This window comes from Poecilia latipinna, unplaced genomic scaffold (genome assembly GCF_001443285.1).
Source record: "Poecilia latipinna isolate Pla-1442-1.1 unplaced genomic scaffold, P_latipinna-1.0 Scaffold1411, whole genome shotgun sequence".
NCBI lineage: Eukaryota > Metazoa > Chordata > Actinopteri > Cyprinodontiformes > Poeciliidae > Poecilia > Poecilia latipinna.
Genome location: NW_015114027.1, coordinates 181,883 through 202,198, shown reverse-complemented (window position 1 = coordinate 202,198; position 20,316 = coordinate 181,883). Strand labels below are relative to the sequence as shown.

The 20,316-nt window shown below is 41.1% G+C and overlaps 1 protein-coding gene across 1 annotated transcript in view; it reads left to right on the top strand.

Moving 5' to 3' along the window:
* Positions 1-20,316, top strand: part of zfpm2a (zinc finger protein, FOG family member 2a) — a 79,714-nt gene that overhangs the window by 9,779 nt on the left and 49,619 nt on the right. Inside the window, exon 4 of the mRNA XM_015056827.1 lies at positions 1,983-2,094. Coding sequence (XP_014912313.1) covers positions 1,983-2,094 — 112 coding nt within the window. The remainder of the gene's footprint in view (positions 1-1,982; positions 2,095-20,316) is intronic.

Here is a 20,316-nt window from a genome sequence, read left to right as displayed (position 1 = left end):
TGATGCTCTTCAAATAGTGTGAGAGAAAAAAGAAATCTGTCCTCCAGCCTCCAACTCAACAGAGTTCATAGAAAGAGACACGGGTGGGTGGAGGAGTAGGAGGAGGAAGGGGGGTGGTGGGGGCACTGAGCTCATCTCTTGTGCATATCTGTGCCAATTCAGACCTTTAACATGCTCAAGTGACATTTGCATTTATCCTTGAAGGTTGGTGCCTTTTGCGGGGGAGAAGTAAGTGAAAAGCTCCGGAGAGGGCTGTTTCTTTTTTCCTTGCATTAGTCAGATGGACAGTGTCCTGTCCCTGGCTCGCTCAGACGGAAAAAAGAGAAAGAAACAAAGTGTCAAGCTTGCACACCCAACCTATTTTCTTCTTAGCTAAACTATTTCTGAAGCGTCTTAATAAAGGGAGGGATGGGAAGGTAGCATGGTCAGAAAGTAGTGGCCTCAGAATATTGACAATGTGGGCACCATAGTGAATTACAGTGCCTTGCAAAAGTATTCATACCCCTGGGACATAACTTTCATTTCCATTCAGCTGGACTTTGTTAATCCCAAATGGAAATGAAAAGTTGTGAATCATATAATCCAAATTTTGTCAAAGCAGGAAGGATGTCCTGTAGCAATCTGCATTACACCGGTTCTGAAGAAGCCTCTGACTGAATATATTCTGTTGTTTTCAATCTGATGAAAATTATGCTCAGGGTTTGTTTTCCATCTTTCCACAATAATTTCCGGGGATATATAGCAGATTCCTGGAGATTTGATTTTAAAAAGTGCCTTTTTTTAAATCACTTTCGAAGTTGCTACCAATTCACGCCGCTTTGCAAATAAAAAAAAGCTGAGAAATGTCATATGGGTTTAGACTCAATGTCATTCGCTCAGATGTAGGGTATCTGAGCCCATACATTTCATTCAGGTGTGTTAGAACAGGACATGTTAAACTCACCTGCTTTAGATCAGTTCTTGTTAGAATGACCTTGTCAAAGTCCAGATCGAGACCCATTAGTGAACTAAATGTTTACAGACACTCTTCATCCAATATGACTCAGCTGTTTTGGAAAGAAAAATGGTCGAAATATCTCTAGATTTGTGTCACTTTAATTCTGCACTACTCAGTGTTTTCCTGTCATATTGATACCAACATGCTGAAGTTCAGAAGGTACAAATATGTATGCAAGGCATTGGGGAAACAGAACAGAGAAAGAATCTAGTGACACTGTACCATGGGAATGTATTACAGTGGACCTTGTTCTCTATCTCTATCGCTGTTTGATTTTTTTTCTCTCTCCTTTTAGAAGAATAAAAGTCCACGTTTGACCTCTGACCAAGAAGAAAAACGACCTTACACATTCAGAATAATTTTCCGGCATATTATAAAAACCCTAACCTCAATCGCCCTTTGAAATGGATACTGATTCTTTAAATTCTTCCACCGCTTGTTTCAGGAAATAGTGAGATCCTGGTGATAGCGCAGCACAATGTGCCCAAAGTTCACTGCAAAACACTCACTTCCTTCTCTCTGAAAGTCACCATCCTATTTATTTTCCTTCCGTTTTCTTTTTTTTTTGTGTGATTACTGGACACCTGGTGTATTCATCCTAATCTGGACCATCTGATACTGGATCACCAAGTTCACTTTCTCCTTTTTGCTCTTCCTTTTGCAGCGATTTGTCATCATTCCAACCCATTCTGCAGCTTTTGTCTGGAGGCAGTCACACACACATACGTGTATTTGTGGTTTATGTTACCAATATGACTTTTGGGGTGTTTATGGGGACACACCTTTCACACATACAGACATACACATAAACATCCATGACTTTTGCATTCTCCTCACTGGACTGAAGTTGCATGCTGTTTTAGCTCCTGAAATTGTCTCTTTATGGCCATTCAGGCAAGCCAAAAGCGTAACTCGGTGCTTATTAATATTTGTTTAATCACCAAAATAAGCAAATGATTAGTGTCTGTTATCTGTCCTTGACCAGAAGACGAAGAGCACGGTCCCGGTGGTGCTGAGCGCCGGCCCCAGGTGGCTTCTGGATGTGACTTGGCAGGGAGCAGAAGACAACAAAAACAACTGTGTGGTGTACAGCAAAGGTAAGCGAGCAAGCTCCAGCTTCCTGTTATCTCCCCTCACCTCGCCATGCCACAATCCTAAACTCCCCCTCTCCTCCTTCTCCTTCTCCCTCTTCTCTTTCTCGCTCTCCTTGCTCCTCAAAGTCGCAAACATTCACACATAATTGCATCAGCACAAGGACACGTGCCGAGCCGCTTTTACCGCCATATCTGCTTTTCTCATCCAAAAGGTCATTTATAATATCACTAAAACTCTGATTAGGAACTGAGAAACATCACTTGACATACAAAGTTAATGGTCTTTAAGATCTCACAAAGTAATTAATGCCCCTATTTTTTTCCCTCAGTTACACTAAGTGAATCACTATCATGGAGTAGATAGCAAGGAAAGCTTAAGAGGAGAAGGGTTCGGTTGCTCCCAGAGCAAAGCTGTATATCTAAGATAAATCAGAGACTTAAAAAGACAATAAATTTTCTCAGTGTGTTGAGAAAATGCAACTATCTTTGATTTTTTTTTCTTTTTTTTCTTTACAAAAATAGGATGTATAAAATGCAAAAGCATTTAAATGTAACTCTTTACAACTGTGCAGCAGAGATTAGAATGGAGAAGGTTCCCGCTCTGTGGGTTCATTTTAACAATGCTGCTTCAAAACCGATAAAAAGATCCATCATACTGGTTTAAAGTCCTTCTAATTATAAGGCAGAGAAAGTGACAGCTCCATGAAAGATGGAGTAATGCAGTGCTGCTAAAGGTGCTAATGGTAGAGGAAGAACTTATAATTACAGGAAACCTGTTTATCTGCAGTCAACTGTGAACATGCTAACTTGCCTTAGCAATAACTGCGGGCTCTGTTGTGGGGAGCTAGCTATAGCTTAGCAGAGAGTGAGGTCATGTGAAATCCATATATGAGCATGATTGACAGTTTGGTTGTTTCTGGTTGGGAATGGTGAGCTAGATTTTTTTCACAGATTGTGTGTCATGCAATACTGTCACCATATTGTGACAGTTTTAAAAAATATGTAAAAACCTTTGTTTCTAAAACTTATACACTGCAGCTTTAATACTGTAATAAAGTGAAACCATGTTACTTTTACTCAGTCTTATCATATGACGTATTGTGCTGATGTCTTTTGGAAAAATATTAAAAGCCTCTAAAACTCACTTCTCATGAAAGCAGGAGGCTTCAGCAGATATAATAAAAGTGAGTCGTGACGGGCACTGAGCAGAAACACAGCACAGTAAATACATAAATAAAGTTGAGCAACAGATCCCAAAGGGGCGAAGGAAAACTGGGGGCTCCATTTACCACTTTTCAAAAATGATTACCCTGTGACAATAACCCCAAAGCTGAAACGGAGCTTCTTTTCCCTCAAAGTGAATAAGTGGCAGGAGTGGGATTTGCAACCCGGATTTTCGGTCTCCCAATTCTCATCTACTAATCACTAGACTGCACTGGGGAGTTATCCTCTTAACCGGCTACTTAACTTTGTGCTCTTTATCACCAAATCATTAAAGTTTTGATAAGCTGTTAAAGAAGATTACGCACTTCTTTTAAAAATCTTCTAATCTTGGTGCACAGAGGCTGACTGTATGAAACAAAAAGAAGGGCAATAACAAGATTTTTCACTTTTTTTTTTATCTTCTCCCCCAACAGCAGCAAATTTACAATTGCCAGCGTTGGTACATGTATTCCAGAGATAAGATCACTTACAATGCGGGCGAGCATCATCACCTTGGTGGAGTATTGCTGGCAGTTCCTTTGTTTGTCACTTTTAGCTTGACCTTATTAAATTAAACACAATAAGATCTCCAGACAAGCCCTGGAGAGAGACATTCTGTGTTGTACTGTATGAGTTCATTACCCTAAATCCTCCACAAGAATCAGTGCATGCTTGCCAAATGATAATGCTAAATGATCATGGAGAAAATGTTGAACGTAAAAAATTAATTTAAATCTCGGAATAGGGATTGAAAAGCTTTTGTCTCCTTAAAGTGTGTTTCAGGCAACTATTTATTATCAATGTAAATGCATGTACTTTTTTAAGTTTAAAAACATTATAGTGAATAGAAAATAGGCAGTAAAATAATGTTTTTGCCATCTGAGATGAAATACTCTGAGTTATAACTGTTTCCTTGATTCACAGAGCTTTGTAGTAATTTTTGCCAATAAGAGTTAGATAAATTGACTTGGTGTCGTCTTTTTGGGGGTTTTTTCTCCCTAAGATTGGTCCACCTTTTTGCTCTTGGCTATCATTTTTTTCCCCCTACAAGGACTTGGAGTAAGTTCAGAAAGTGTTGAAGCGTTTGATGCCAGCCAGGCGTTTGACTCTTGCATCCAGACTATGACTCGATTTACGCCGCTCATTCTTCTCCATCGGCTTCTTTTAAATATTCCAATCTATATGTCCTGCGCGGCCCCTCCGGAGGTGACATTGAAAAGTGAGTGCCGAAACTCTCAAATCTTTGTCGGGTTCAGTATTGAATTTGGTCCTCTTTTTTTTGCTTCAGTTTTGAAGTTTAGCTGGAATTGGGTTTTTCATATCGAGTGCAGTGTGGCTCAACTTAAGGAGGGGAGGGAATGCCTTCCCAGAAGTCTGACAGGAACTAACTTTATACCCGGATTGTTAATATCTTCACTCCGGTGCTGTTTCCCCTCTGTGGGTTGCTTCATTGCTCCCGAGATGCGTTATTTATGGAAAACAGTGAATATCTCAATGCACAGTTTGCTTACAGAATGTGTTCTGGCTCACGTTTCACTAGTCGCGGTTTTCTTTAAGGCTGCCTGCAAAGATAGTAGCACTTCACTTTGGATGTTTGCCCGTGTGAATCTTTGGGGAGAGAATATCTAAATAAAGAGCGGTGACTGGTTTGAGTGGCTCTGCCCTTGTGGCGGCCGCTCTATCCCAGGATTTCCGTATTTCTTCTCAGTCTCTGTTCCAAGAACTTGTTGTATTGTGCAGAGATTTAGTGTGTTTTCACACATCAACATTGTCTACATTATATCGATCTCTAGCCCTGATTTAAAGCTATAAATGGGCAACACACATAGACCACCAACTAAAAAATGTGTAAGGGTCACTGAAAAAGTCTAGGAATCCTGAAGAAATCCCTGCAAGCCCAAAGAGAAAGTAAAACAGAACTACAGGTTTTGTGATTTAGGATAAATTAGTTAATTTTGTGCTGTTTCTTTATTATTTATCAATATGTTTTCTCAAAAAAGCATGAATCAGAACTTTCAGCCAGATCCAGTGGCATCGCCTTTGTGTCATCATAGTTACAGGATGTCTCAAGTTAGATGAGGAGCAGATTTTGAGCTGTATTTCTAAAAAAATATATATTTTTAAAAGCCAGTGATTCTAAAGTTAGGAGAATAAAACCATGTCTGGAACACGTGGACTCCTGGTCCTTATCAAATATTAAACTATTGAACTCATCCAGTAAGTCAACATAGTTCTGATCAGAACGTTCTACATTTACATTTTTTTTTACCTTGAATTAAACATATCTATTTTTTAATGGACGCACAAAACATTTAGAAATCAAATAGTTTTCTCTTTCAAACCCAATCTATCCTTATTTTAGCTAATGGGCAGCTGTTTTGATGTATTTTCAACCAGGAAGTTCTCTTTGGGATATCCCGTTTTGTGCAGTTTCAGCAGTCTGAAAAAGCTTCTTTCAGGCAAAGGCAAGCATTAAAACAATTTTAAGAATGCCCTAAATAGGGATTTAAAGAGATTTTTTTTAGGTATTTGTACTCTTACTGTTCCCTTTCTTCCAGCAAGGGGCAGCAAGAGCCCTGCAGTGGAAATAAGAAAGGAGCAATATCTGGTTTTCCCAGGCTGTCAGCATGGCCCTGTTTGTTTTACATTAAACTCCCAGGAAGAGCCTTAGCAGCCAGCCATTACTAAAACTCTCAACTCCACCACTGCGCTAACTCATTATCAAGAAATCCACCTGGAACTCCCACAATGCTCTCTCCTCCACACTCCGACAGTTGCTTTGAACCTCAGAAGTTATAGGAACAGGCGGCAAGTCTGCAGAGTAATTATATGTTACAGTAACACCAGAGACCGCAGAGAGAGAGTATGACAGACAGCAAGACAGAGAGAAACGGGTGGGGAATTTTTCTGTACAGATAAACAACAGGAACGATAAACACTGCAGCTGGAGAGGAGGGAAGACTTAACAGAGAAAACAAATCCAGACACATTTTGATTTCTTTTTTTCTTATCATCTAACTCCTGCTAGTTGAGTACGTTAGCAGTTCAGATTCTGCAAATCTGCATTTTTGGAGGGTTTTTATTAGCCCATTTAAGCAAAACCCTGATTCTGTTTCAACCAAGCTGGTTTTATTTTAAAATGTAGCTATGAATCGTACCATAGTTAAGCTATCCGCCATAGCTAGTTTCAGTCTAGTTAAGGTGGATAACTAGGCTGTAGGCAGCTAGCTACCTGTGAACTTAGCCCAACTAAATTTACAGGTCTTAAACCAGCTAATAAGTTGTTATGCTTCTCTTATTCTATGAAGAGCAAAACAACAAAAAAATCTATACAATAAACATGCTTACTTGGGAATTACTACATGTAGTTCCACATTTTATCTTAAGTGTATGTATGAAAATGAAGACGCATATAAAAAATGTTGAAAAATAACATTTGAAAACTTGTTTGATTATTTTAGCAAGGATATTTTTTTTTTTACTTTACTGCTTCACTTATTATACAGTTTTGTTTTACTTTTTGTGTCTATATATGGATAATACAGTGAAACCAGAGTGTTTTTACCTAGGGTTGTCTTCGCATTAGACTGTTACAGCAGTGTTTAGTTCTAAAATAAAACCTATGTCTCAACTCACTGAGCCTTCATTGTGCCTATTTTTACCTGGCATCTGAATCCAGTGAAACTCCATGTTCGTTGACTGTGAGCACATTATGTGGCGTTATTCAGAGGTCACCCAAACTTTTCAGCTGTAAGCCTCTTAAACCAGATACAGCATGTCCAATACGTCTCTGGAGCAACTCAGTCTATTGTTGCTGCTGAAATTCACCAATGTGACGAACGTTTTACATAAATCCAGACCAAGCAGAATTAGCTAACTCTGTCTTTGTGTAATATTGTGTTCTCTAACTCATGTTTCCTCCCTTCGTTAGCTCTGCAGACCTCTCAGATGTACGTTGAACTAGTGAGATCTGACTCTTGTTTTGGGTGTTAATAACCAGCCCTGCCACATCTGCTGTGAAAGTGTCTATTTTCCTCATTCATTTCTGCTCTGCTCCCATGCAACATGCGTACTGCATCAAACGGTGAGAGGAGGGGGGGACTCTTACAGTTCAGCATTTAATTGTTCGGTTGAACCCCGGCTCTGTCGGAACGACTGCGGAGAATAGGAGGAGGTACGCGAGGTTATTATCTGTTATCTGGGAACATAGCGAAATAGTGTGACGGAATAATAACTAAACAACCGACACAATGTCAAAATTTCATTATCAGTGTATTAAAACAAAATTGTACCCTAAAGGAGTTCCCCCCACACCCCAGTCAGCCCCCCTCTGCCACAGCTCCAAGCAGCCGACTAATTATGTTTAATTAAAAGACAACAGAGATCAACAGAATCATTTTCATTTGGAAATTATTAATGATTCCACTGCAACAATAATTGATTGCAGTGAGCCACGCGATAACTTGGTACGGTCAGGCTGGAGTGAGCCTGGGATGGGGGGTACGGGGGTTTGGGGGAGGGCTGCTGCTGATTTAGGCTTTTTGGCACTCACTGCCTGAGAAACATCTTTTAGCTGAGGTTTCTAAAGCAGGAGTTTAGAAGTTTAAAAAGCTTCCTGAAATGAGGAGGAGAACTAAAGCCAGTCTGTTTTTTTGCATCTCATAAGCATAAAGCATTTTTCTTCCTTAGAGATTTTTTTATTCTGTTTTTTTGACACACTTAAATGTTACAGATCATAAAATAAATTTTAATATGAAGTATAATCAAATTTTATGCCAAGTGGTGATTTTATTAATGTATTTATATATATATATTCTTGAAACCTACTTAACTCTACAACACGCATGTGTCATATTCGAGGCCTGTGGGCCAAATCCGGCCTGCCAGAAGTTTTCATTTCAATATCAAGTTTAATCTCTAGAAATAGAACCGTCAGGATTACAGTTGTGTGCTTCACTATTACTTTACCGATCAAATCACTGTAGTTTTTGTCTGTATATAGCCAGATTACATCAACGGGTGCATTGGCAGTTGGAGTTCGCCATGCAATTGGTGGTTTGCTAGTTTGATTCCTGGTCTGCCTTGTCATTTTTATCCCTAGGAAAGACATTTCACCTATCTTGCCTTCTGGTGTTGGTCAGAATTTGCAGCGTCACTTCTGTCAGTCTGGCTACAGCTGGTGAGAAATCCAAAGCCTCAGAAATGTCCCTTTCCAGACTTAGAGAGGTTCTGTATTTTATTTTGTGTTTGAATTTCTTTACATCAGGGCATGAAGCATTGCTTTTTGAGATATTTCAGCCTTCATTATGGTATGAATCCGCCGATTTGTAAATCTGGGTCGATATCGACATCCGATTTTAATACTGCTGTTGACCAATATTCACCAATATCGTATTTATTTCCTTCTTACACTTTCGACACCATGTCAAACTGATCACACCCCCTACATTGCTTTTCTGCTCCATTTAATGACCCCACGATGTTGCGTTGTCACTATCATTGTCACATGACCCCTGACCCTCTTCTTTCACATTGTTCAGAAAGTGCAATTAGGAATTCTAATTCCACTTTCATTATTTATTTTATAATGTAAAATAAATAACAAGGCATGATGTCGCTCAGAGAACAAAGCATAGAATTAGACTGAATAGATCCACCTTTATGAATCAGGCACATTGTCACAGATTTCCGATCTAGAATTTTTTCAATATTGGAACCGATACAGATGTTAATATCAGATTGGTGCATCTATGGTGGCAGTCATGTTTTCGCATTGGGTGAGGTTGGTTTTGGTAGCTTTTTTCCTTATAGAGGGAAATCAGAAACGCACTGCATTTACTAAGGTTGTCCCTTGTCCTGCCATTTTTATAAAATGTGAGAAGAAAAAATGAATAAAAAAGGCAAACAGAAGACGACTTTAAGTGGACACTACTTTCTCACTTCCCTACATACATACAGACTCCAGACGCTTCCCCTCCGTCAGCCTTCTGTGTGCTTTGTGTCCTCCCACCATGCTGGCAGTTGCACCCACATTCATTGCAAACGCTCACACAGCAATCATCACAGAAATGCTTCATATTGTTTGCTGACACATATATGCCCATATGCATTCATTTTGCGCTAAGCCCCCTCCAACCCCCAGATAAAAACCACAATACAAGGGGGGACATGTTACCCGCATGATGGACACTGATGAGGGACAACACTCTTGTTCGCACATATATCTGTTTATGTGCGCCGACTCAGCCCGATATGCAATATGCGCTAGCAGCGTGTTAGCGATCCAGTCGGTCCTGCGGTGGCGTGTGCCACTGAGGGTGCGGAGCTAATGAGCGTGGGTCATCCTCAGAGCAGGAGGGTTTGGGTTGTGCCATTCACTCTGCATATTTAAATGCCTTGTAGAGCTTAAGTAGGCCCACTTTTCCATGTCAGGGCAGCGTTCAATCCTGCTGCGACCATTAATTATGATACCATTGTGCTCCAGTGTGGCTAATAAGAGTGATGTATTGCACCCTCGTGGCATTATAATCATCTGAGTGAAGTACCTGGACTTCACGGCGCTCGCTTTGAGCACCACGTGAAGAAGAAAGGAGCTGGAGTGAAGTGGGAGCGTTTCTTCCCTCGGCGCTGACCACCGGCTTTCTCCTTGATTTGACATGAAAGCATGGCCACTGATTTCTGTTAGTCAGCGAATGAATAGCTAATCAATAATAAAAAACAAACAAACAGCAATTCTTTTTATTTTATTAATGCCAGGAAAATGAGTTACAACAACCCACATGAGGTGTTCATGAGGTTTTTCATATGTTGTCATATTACAACCACAAATTCTCAGTAGAATTTTTAGTGGGTTTTATGTGACCAACATGAAGCACTGAATAAATTTAAAGTGGGGGGAAAAAATTGACTTTTTCTTTTTGTGAATGAAGATTTAAAAAGTGTTCTTTCCTTTGTTGTTCAGCCATCCTGAGTCAGAACCTTGTACAACATTTTTTGCTTCCTTTTGGTTTTGACTGTGTCAAAGCGGTGTCGGCGCACCGTTCCCAGTTTTCTGGCCGATCGCCGATCTTTAAAAACCTCGACCTACCAATTCTGATTTTGGATTATACCATTTTGCTTTGTGTCTGGAAAGTTGCTAAATATAGCAACAAAGCCACATTTAAGCATCAGCCAATCGACCAAAATGAATGAGGTATGACCGATTTATCGGTGCATACCTCGTCTCTACTAGAGTTACTTATCTTGAAATCAGAATTTTGCCCCCTCTTCTTTGCAAAACAAGCTCTGTTAGATTAGATGGAGGGCACTTATAAGATACTCAGTTAGATTTAGGTCAGGACTTTGACTAGGCCATCCTGTGATTGTAATACGCTTTGAACTAAACCTCTTATATAGCAGTTCTGGATGTATTTAACATTGACATCCTGGTGAAAGATGAAGCTCATTCTCAACTCTTGTTCAGTCTCTAACAGGTTTAGAGATGATTTAGTGCCATCAACTGTCACTCCTGCTTCCCCACAGCATGATGTTGCCACCACCATGTTTCGTGGTGAGAAAAATACTTTTTTATGTTGTCTCAAAGCACTGGACTTTATTTTGTGGTGTCAAATTTCATATATATATATATATATATAATGTTTTTTATTGTCGCTCTTTATCATAAAATCTCAACATTGTGGTCTGTGGCTGCAGCGTGACCGTACGTGAAGCAGCTGAAGGGGGTGAAGACTTGTGCAAGGCGGTGTGTCTGCACAGGTCCTACAGGACGTCTTTCCCTCACAGAGCTGGCTAAGTGGGTTTTAAGAAGCTTCCTCTTAATATTTGGTGCATGTCTCCTCAGCAAGCCTTCAGTACTGCTGGAGGGAAAAAAAAAAGATCACATTCCATTACATTAATCACTGCAAGTTAATGTGATTATATGTACTTTATATTTCCCTTCTTAACGTCCCTTCCCTTAACGGCATAATCAATGACCGTTTTATATTCATTGAAAAAAGTTCAGCGGATATGAAAATAAGCCCCTCGCGACTTTCCCTTTTTTAATCTACTCTGGGATCTGGGATCGGTAATTAAAGAGTCCGTCCTCCCTATGTGTCTCCTAAAAGAGGGCCCTCAGCCTGCTTTTTGGGGTCTGGGCACCATCTAGCCCCCCCGCCCCCAACCACCTCCACCCCTCGGTCTCTGCTGTGCTTAAGTAGGTGTGAAAAGCATTGTCAGTGTGCGTTGGGATAAAGCTCCGCCGTTGGACGCTCTCCCTTAAAATGCACATAGGCACACATAGATAAAAGATCCAGGGGAAGGTTGGTTGGAATAATCGGGGACAAAAGTTGAGAGAGGAGGCCTTTCTGCACATCCATTTTTTTTCCTTCTCGTCTTCTTTTAGAGGAGGGTGGAGGGGGGGCTGTTTTCATCTCTCTGAGGACGAGAGAGATGGAGGGACAGAGATAGAGGGAATCGCTGAGGTGGAGGGTTGTTTAAAGCGTCAGTCAGTGTGATGGAAAGCCACATGGTTAAAGTCTCTGTGAGGGCCGAGACAGGATTGTGGTGAGGGGCTGGATGGGGGGCAAACACCCGAAAGTGACGCTCCTACGTGCTCCAAAAAGATGGAGAAAGGAAACGCACAAAAAATGCCTATGATTTCCAGAAAGAGAGAAAGAAAACGTGCTGCTTTAGCTGTAAATGTGAAATGCTAGTGTTGAGAAAACAAAAGGAAATAAAAATCTATTCTAGCTACATGTAAAAGGAGCTGTTTTTTTCTTTTCTTTTTTTCTTTTCTTTTTTTTTCTTTTGATAATGTACACTCCTGGAAATCAATTTTTAGCTATGACAAAAAAAAAACCTAATCAGATGTTCCTCTGAAGAAATACCTGGAGATATTACTAAATTGTTTTGTGGGGGTCGCCACTGTGTTCATAGAGTCGAGGTTTGGCGATAACCTTTCATACGAACCTTCGCAGCTAATCCATTTTATTGATTGTGTACCCACCTGTGTGAAAAACAGCGCAGCGGCCGAGGTGTTTAGAAGCCACGTATCGGGGGCCATATCGCACCTCTTTCCTTTCTTATTGCATGAGACAGAGCAGGACAGGCAAAAAGTCACCTCTAACACACACACCTTATCGGCCGGTTGCTTTATCTTGTGATCTGGTCCAGGGATCTTAACTGCTCTGGACCTCAGGGCAACGACGAACCATAAATAGCTCAGCAGCAGTTCTGCAGGAAGAGATCTGCCAGACAATGTGTGGGAAAGTAAAATTCTGGACAAATCTTGGGAGATAAGATAGAAAATTTCCATTTTAATTTTAATGTTTATCAACTCTAAATATCGGCCTATATATCTGTGTCTTTCTATCTTTGCTGTCTTTTTCTGTGTCTTTTTATCTGTCTAGCTTTCTGTCAATATTTCTATATTTATATCATCTATCTTTCTATCTGTCCACTTCTAGGCTTTTTTCTCCATGTCTCATGTGTTAGAATTTTGTGTCTTATAATCATCAGGTGAAAACTAGTACAATATCAGATTGACATTCCTAATAGGCGGACATTATGTCAACATTCTTTCAAATTCAATCAGTTTTGTACCATTTACATTTTATTTGATTATATGAAATATGCATTATTCACAGGAGCCTGTCAGTTTAACCCCTATCTGTATTTGCCAAGGCTGTCCACTATTTTGAAACATTGCAGTCCATACCATGAGAATCACCTTTTCAAACGGGCCACACTTTTTGCCTTTCCCTCAATTCTCCATTGATCTGCTTCTGTGTCTCACTTTAAGCAGCCAACTTCTTTTACCAATTCATACAGAAACTCTCTCAGTTTCTGGTTTAGATTCCTGACCCTTATAGCATTTAAACTCTATCAGTTGACTCTTTTCATTCAGAATCACATAATTCTGTTGAGCTGGGTAAGTGGGAGCCCAGATTGCTTGTTACCACAAGACTTTCGAGGATAGCGTAGCATCTGTAGCCATGCAGATCTATGTAAGACCTCTCTGAGCAAGATGAAAATCTACCGAGGATGACCTTCGCCATTTGGACCGGAGGTGTTGGAACAACGGCGTACCAGGACTGACGGCGGCTATCGGATTAGCCGCAGAGGCAAAAACATTCACCGAACCCCCCTCCCCCCCCCGGTTGACACGAACACTGGTTTTCCCACATGCAAGTCTGATGCATTCCATCTTCAGCGCCCTATGCGACCCGCTGCACTCCGCATCATCACTCACACGCCGCACTGTGGGCGCTTCATGGAGAGGGAAGTCGGACGTAGATGTGAGTCGAAGAGTAGTTCAACATGGCCATAACTCCCACAGATGCTAGGGTGCTGTCGGTTTTGTTTACTGTAGCACCCTGTTTTTTTTGTCTTTTTTTCTTTCTTTTTTTTTTACGTATTTAACAACGCCGCGCCTAAAGCCTTGACCGTGAAATTTTCTGCTTATGAGGTGAACCCTGAGGCTTTACCGCCTGAGCTCTGCTGACCTCTGCCTGTCGCCGACGCTTGACAGAGACGGGTGCCTCCTGTTCTCGGCGAGCGTGCAAACACGCGCGTGAGAGGAAGAGACGAGCAGACAGCCGTGCTGTAGGTACAGTAGCGTGGCGGAGCAGACATCGGTGTCGTCCAGGTCAGACAGGGCCATCCATCCTCTAAAGCCCCAGGGAAGAGAGAGAGGGAGAAAAGAAGATGAGAGAGAGAGAGAGCGTGGAGGAAAGACGTAGCGTGTGCATGAGGAGGAAGAGAGAGAAATGTGGGGTGGAGGGGGGGTACTGATGCACTGTTTCTCTTAACTCTGTCAAAGCCACTCCATTGTGCTCCCCTGTGCAGTGAGTGGAAACCAATCTGTCATCGCTCCACTAGCCAGCACACTGGAAGAGGGCTAGACTGCTGGAAACACAAGTCTATTCAATGTGAAATGTAACTGAAATCTGAGCTGTTGGATAGCTGGATCGAAAAAAAAAAAAAACCTTGATGTTAGATTTTTTTTTTTTTTGAACCCCGCTCTCCCACACACTGTGAAATGAGGGCTGAGTACAGTATTTGAGTCGAAGCGAGATAGGTTTCTCTCATATCTTGCCCCCTTTTCTTCCCCGCAGAGAGGTGATTGACATGTTTTGTTGATAGAACTCTATCCAAAGCAATGTGTGGTTTGCATAGGCATGAAGGGCTTCAGTTAAAACCTCCTTGTGCGAAATCACCCTGCAAGAGTCGGACTGCTTTTGTTTAAATTTCTCTTTCTGGCACCGATGGTATTTAGACAGTCACAGTGACAAGACAAAGCCTTCCTGCGCTACTGTACGGGTTTCAGCTTAGCTTTCTTATTCCCGCTCGCATCCCCATCTTCCTCACACCTGTCACCTGCTGTTCGTGAACCCCAGCGTCAACATGGCCGCCCCCCTCAGCTGCCCTGATCTTGCTAAGCCTGCATACCGTTGAATAGCGGCCACTAATGCTGTGTTCCAATGCCGTTCGGAGTCATCGCTCCCCCTCTCCTTTTTGCACCATTTTCCCCTGTAATCTCCCCACTCCTCGCTGTTGTGGGGTGGCATGCCCGCTGCTCCCGCCACTATTTTCCATCCCCTCTCCTTCACAGAATCAACACCTCCACCATTTTAATCCTTTTGACCCAAGCCCTGTGTGTTTCCCTGTATCAACAGCTTCTGGAGATTACATCCTGCTTGCCTCCTTAGAGCCGCAGGCTTCAGTCAGTCGGACTGCAGCTGCCCGGCACATGCTAGGGTCTTAGTCAGACACTGCTGGGTGTGATAGCCACTGTGGCTAGTTAGCTCGGTCAGGGTCAAGCCAGAGAGTGGGCAGGTTTGAAGAGCAGTGGGAGAAGGATGGTAGGGGGTTATGAAATAACAGAGACTTTTTGGAAACTTAAAGTGAACTCTGGAAGTTTGGTTCTTATGCTTGGACTGACCAAATCAGGAATTTTACACGGCAAAATGAAAGGAATGGTGTATTTTGAAGTATGAATTATCTTACCTGTTGTAGATAGATGGCGTATCGCGGTGAGTTTGTAGAATAGTCAAGAAATCTTCACAGTAAATCCGAGGAAACCCAGTTTTCGCTCATTTTAGCTAGTTGGCTTCATCCAAAGTGAACAAATTCACAGATCTGTGTTGGCAGATATTATCAAACAACACATTTTAAAGTTACATTGTTGGAGGTTATCTGAAATCATCCATTATGTGTAGCTAAGTCTGCCTGCCAGGAGATGATTAGAGAGTCACCAGTCAGTGAATCAATTGGCAACTTTTTCCTTGATCATCTCTGATTTAAATGAGGTTTTCTTGTTCAATCAATGCATCAAAACTGGGAACTGGGATGTATCTGATGTCTCTAACAAAAATGCTTCATGTAAACGGCTCAATCAGAAAATTGGTCAAATTTTAAAGGATGTTTATTGTCTTTAGTATGTAGGAAGAGCAACTACATGTGTTGCTTAGCCTGTAGCTCAACTGCGGAGTGCAGTATTGTCTCAACCAGTATTAGAACCTGGTCACACAGAAATCAAAAATGAAAACACTACTGTGGTTGGTTGTTTTTATGTTTGGCTTAAACGGAAGTATGACTTCTTTTTTAGGGAAAATTTTCAACTATTTCCATGTCTCTGCTTCTATTGTGCATGAAACCCTGATCCATGTAAACGCACGTCATATTTGATTAATGAATTTTGTGCCCCCGTAAAACGATACATTCAGATTGCATAATCTGAAAGCACTTCAGTTGTTTAGAAACCTCTTGATAGAGCTTGAAGCCTCTTAACACAGCTTTGTAGAGTTGCATGGATTTTGTTACGCTAAAAATAAAAACCACAACAAACTTGAAAGTGTTTGTCTTGTGAAAGTATGTAGTTGGCTAATATTCGCTAATATATCCGAGTTGCTACCTTTCATGCATTTGTTATGTGGCTCATATTTACAGGCCAGATTTAGCTAAGAAACATTTTGATGAAATGTGGCCAACACTGTCCTGTAGCACTAACAACATGTTTGATTCTAAATCATACCTGTAGCTAGCTGCTTTTAACTAAAATCAGCTAGAATACCTAACAGGTATGATTGCTAGTATATTGCAAGGTGCTATTAGCTACAATAAGCTAGTTGTTATCTTTCCATTGCTTTGTAGTTTCCTCCCATTTTCCACAATTTCACTGTGACATGATGACATATTCCTATTAAAAGAGATGACAATATTATTAATCATAATATAACAGACCTGCCTTCAAAACCTATCCCTTTAAATTCAGTTTTTCTTTCATAGAAAATGTATTTCTGATGTTTGCAGCCACCGTTCTTGGGGAACTTTACTTGGTATGCTTAAGACCTTCGAGTGCTACAGAAAAAAACCCAGTGATTTTCCTTTAAGCAGGAATTTGGCAACAGTGGAGGCATGAAACTCCCTTTTAACAGGAGGATAGCCATCTGCCAGACCCTGCTGGAATGAAGGGAGAGCAAAGACAGAAAGGCCAGAGTTCAAAGATCACATTGAGAAATATGAAACAAATCAATTCATCTATTTGTTGCAGACTACATTTTCAGAATATTTCATACCCAAGAAGAGCTGTTGCAGCTAATATAGAATCAGTTTCCTTTTTTATGCAAAGTTAGAGCTGATGTTGAAACCAGGTGTCGTTCCATAGTTTGTTCCGGAAGTGAACGCTCCTCCTCTTTCATGTCCTCTTTCTGTTAATGGGGGTTTTTCTCTTTGTTGACGCAAACTTATGTGATCGCTACATTTCTTTCTCATGCTCACTTCTCCTGTGGGCCACATTAAACCGAGCCTCCCGACCCAGACTGTAGCTAAATGAAAGCCTATCAGCATGTTGCCCCCTCATATCAGAGAGCGGGCCCTTTCATACAGACGGCCTGTAAACGCTGATTAGTGAGCATTTTGATTAAAATTCAAACACATGCGATCCTCTGGTGGAGCCAATCGCCCTCCTCCTCCTATGCCTCCTTCCCTTGTTTCGACTGTGCGCGAACATACAGTGAGACGTACATTAACACACACACAGACGAAATCCTCCCCTCCCTGCCTCCGTCTAGCCGTACTGTTCTCATGCCTCAGCAGAGTGCAAAGCTGATTTAAGGGGGCCCTTACAAATGGGAAGGTTGCGAACGAAGACAAAAACCAGAGACAAATCACGGCGTGGCTGCCTTCAAGGTTCCACCGGCAGAGCCGCACAACTGCGGGGGGGCGGGTGAAAGGCGGGCAGAACGGTGAAAAATACACACACACACTCCATCCTGTCACAACGCTTTTGGCTTATCTTGAGTGACTGTCAAGGCTGCAAATATCGGGGAACGGACAGAAATATATAAAATTAATAAGCCGCTGGATGTTGTCGGGAGTTACGACGCTTCATAAATCCTGGTTTGATCGTGGCGGACAAGGCTTAAACCCGTTGCTTCCTAATGCGCACAGCAAGTGTTTTGGACTGGATTTTCTTCTGTTTTGGAGATAGAAGCCCTTAGCTGGCAAAAGTAAGATTTCTCATCCACCCCTCCCTTTTTTTCCTTTTCCCTTTCATGAGTGACAAATATTAAAAAGAAGGCCTGAGGGAAGTTGGCAGCCGTTACCACCTCTAATAGAAGGGCACAGGCGGAGCAAGGTGAAACTGGGGCCAAAGGCAGAGAAATGCTGTTCAAAGAGAAGCGAGTGGGAGAAGGAGAAGAGGGAGGAAATGCTCCGAACTTATCAGTTGTACTTCCTCCGTCGGGTCAGGGGGTCCTGGAGGTTTTGTTTGTTTGTTTGTTTCTCATACTGAGGGGATGGATGCTATCTCTCTCACCATCCAAGCAGGTCTGCTCTGTCGAGTGCCGCTGGTAATATTTCATGTCAAGAATTAAGCCCGCCTGCCCACCGACTCCTTTTAGCAGTTACACAGCCACCGCATCCATCACCGTCCCCAGTCCTCTCTTTAGGATTGGCTTGTGTAGCGAAATGAGGCTAAGAATCCACTCAGGAACCGTTCCTATGTACAGGTTTAATGCGTGTCCTCTGTTCACATATTTCAGTGAATGAGTTATGGAAATCATTTTTTGAACAGCTGATGGGTTTTCATGTAATCATATAAGAATTCTCATTTTATTGACTGGTTTAGTCTTTAGGTTTTTAAAAGGAAGACTGAGAAGACTTCAAAATGCACTTCAAGATCACTTAACTGTCATGAGGACACATATTGGATAACATGTAAACATTTTGGAGGAGACAGTTAAAATAACAACTTGAAAGTGTTTTCTTTGTGTTTTAATTGATTGTCACATTTTGTTTCCTCAATTTGAAAATGGAAATCCAAGGGATGTTGGAGGAATGTTCATTCTGAAAAGTCCCTGCTTCCCTGAATAATCAGTTTTAGGAATTTTTCTGTTTCAGAGATGCATCTATTTTTATAGAGACAACCAACAGACGACTGAGACTGAAATATGGCTTGTTTTGACTGAATCAGAATGACGACAGAAAATGTTCATGTATTCTTTGGGTTATCTGTGTATTTAGATATGTAGCAGAAACTGTGGATATCTTACAAATCACACATTGTTTTAAGAAATCTCTAGTCAGTATAGAAGATTACAGGCTAGACTAGTCTATACATTGTAGTTTTCATGTTTTCACCTATGGGTTAATACCAGAAAAACAATTAAAATAGTACATTTTTCTACTCAATTACAATAGATATTTCACAAAAGAAGAACTATATTTGAAAGTGTAGAATTAACCATTTTTATTCAACCAGACATTTCAAATGCAGTCCAAATTCCAGAAAATATAACAAAGCCTTTAGTTTCACACCAACATGTAAATTCAAAGCAGAAGCTAACATTAGCCGGATTAGCAGCTAACAGGAAGTCACTGGTTATCAGTGTTTACAAATGGTTTTCATCGTGTCTGTAACTCCTTCACAGTTTTCTAATGTGTATCTAAACTACTCACGCACTAACTATTCAAAAGGAAACCAGGCGTCTTTTATGTTTATTTAGCCAAGTGTTGTCACCTATTCTGTCAAAGCTAACGGGAAACTCAAGAACTACTTCCTTTCTGTCATCAAAATGAGAGGGCTACACATTGATTCAGCAGGGCTTCATGACTAATACTAGCTGCTGTGAGGAGCAGAAGAACAAACCATTCCCCTCAAAGTGTAAAACCATATACAGTAAGACAGGATTCCTAAACAGTGTCCTGTGTTTTTATGTCCACAATTAACAGCAAAGTATCTTTTTGGCAAAAATACAAATGACACAAACATTTGTTTCTGTTCATCTGGGTATGTGCACTTTAACCACAGGCAAACTAAAAGCCAACATGGAACTGAATGATTTTCCCCAGTGTGAAAATCATAATTAAATGTAATGTTAAGCATCCATCACTCACCTGGTGTGACACTGTTTGAATGCCAGGTGGTACTTTTAAAGTGCCAGGTGGCATTTCTCCTGTGTGTGTGTGTGTGTGTGTGTGTGTGTGTGTGTGTGTGTGTGTGTGTGTGTGTGTATTTGTGTCATGTTGGTTTATTAAGCGTAGCAACTAACAAATGCTACGCCTAAAAGATGCAAACTGTGATTTTTATTTATCTTTTTTGCATCCCATATGTCCACTGCCGACTCTCCAGTGTTGAATAACCAGAAACCAGAAACTCCTTCACATGGCTGATTAAAGACAAGCAGTGATGTCCTGAAACATTATTATCCTTTAAGCCGTTCCTGCATTGCTTTGGTGTGGGGTGCTTTTAGGTAGGACAATGGACTAGGGACCACAGCCTCTTCTGAATACTTGAGATTCTCTGTAAAAATGCTTGGAATTACCATTTTTAATAACCCAACCACCACATATTGCTTAAAATGCATTAATACGCATATTAGAAACCATCTTGCCACAACAACAGAAGCTAACATCTGCGGTCTTCCTTGTTTCCATTCTTATGGTTGTACAGCCAATCAACAGCAAGGGAAAGTCAATGGTGATCCGGGATTGGCTGATTTTCAAACACATGCCAATAACATGTCAAGTAGCATTGAG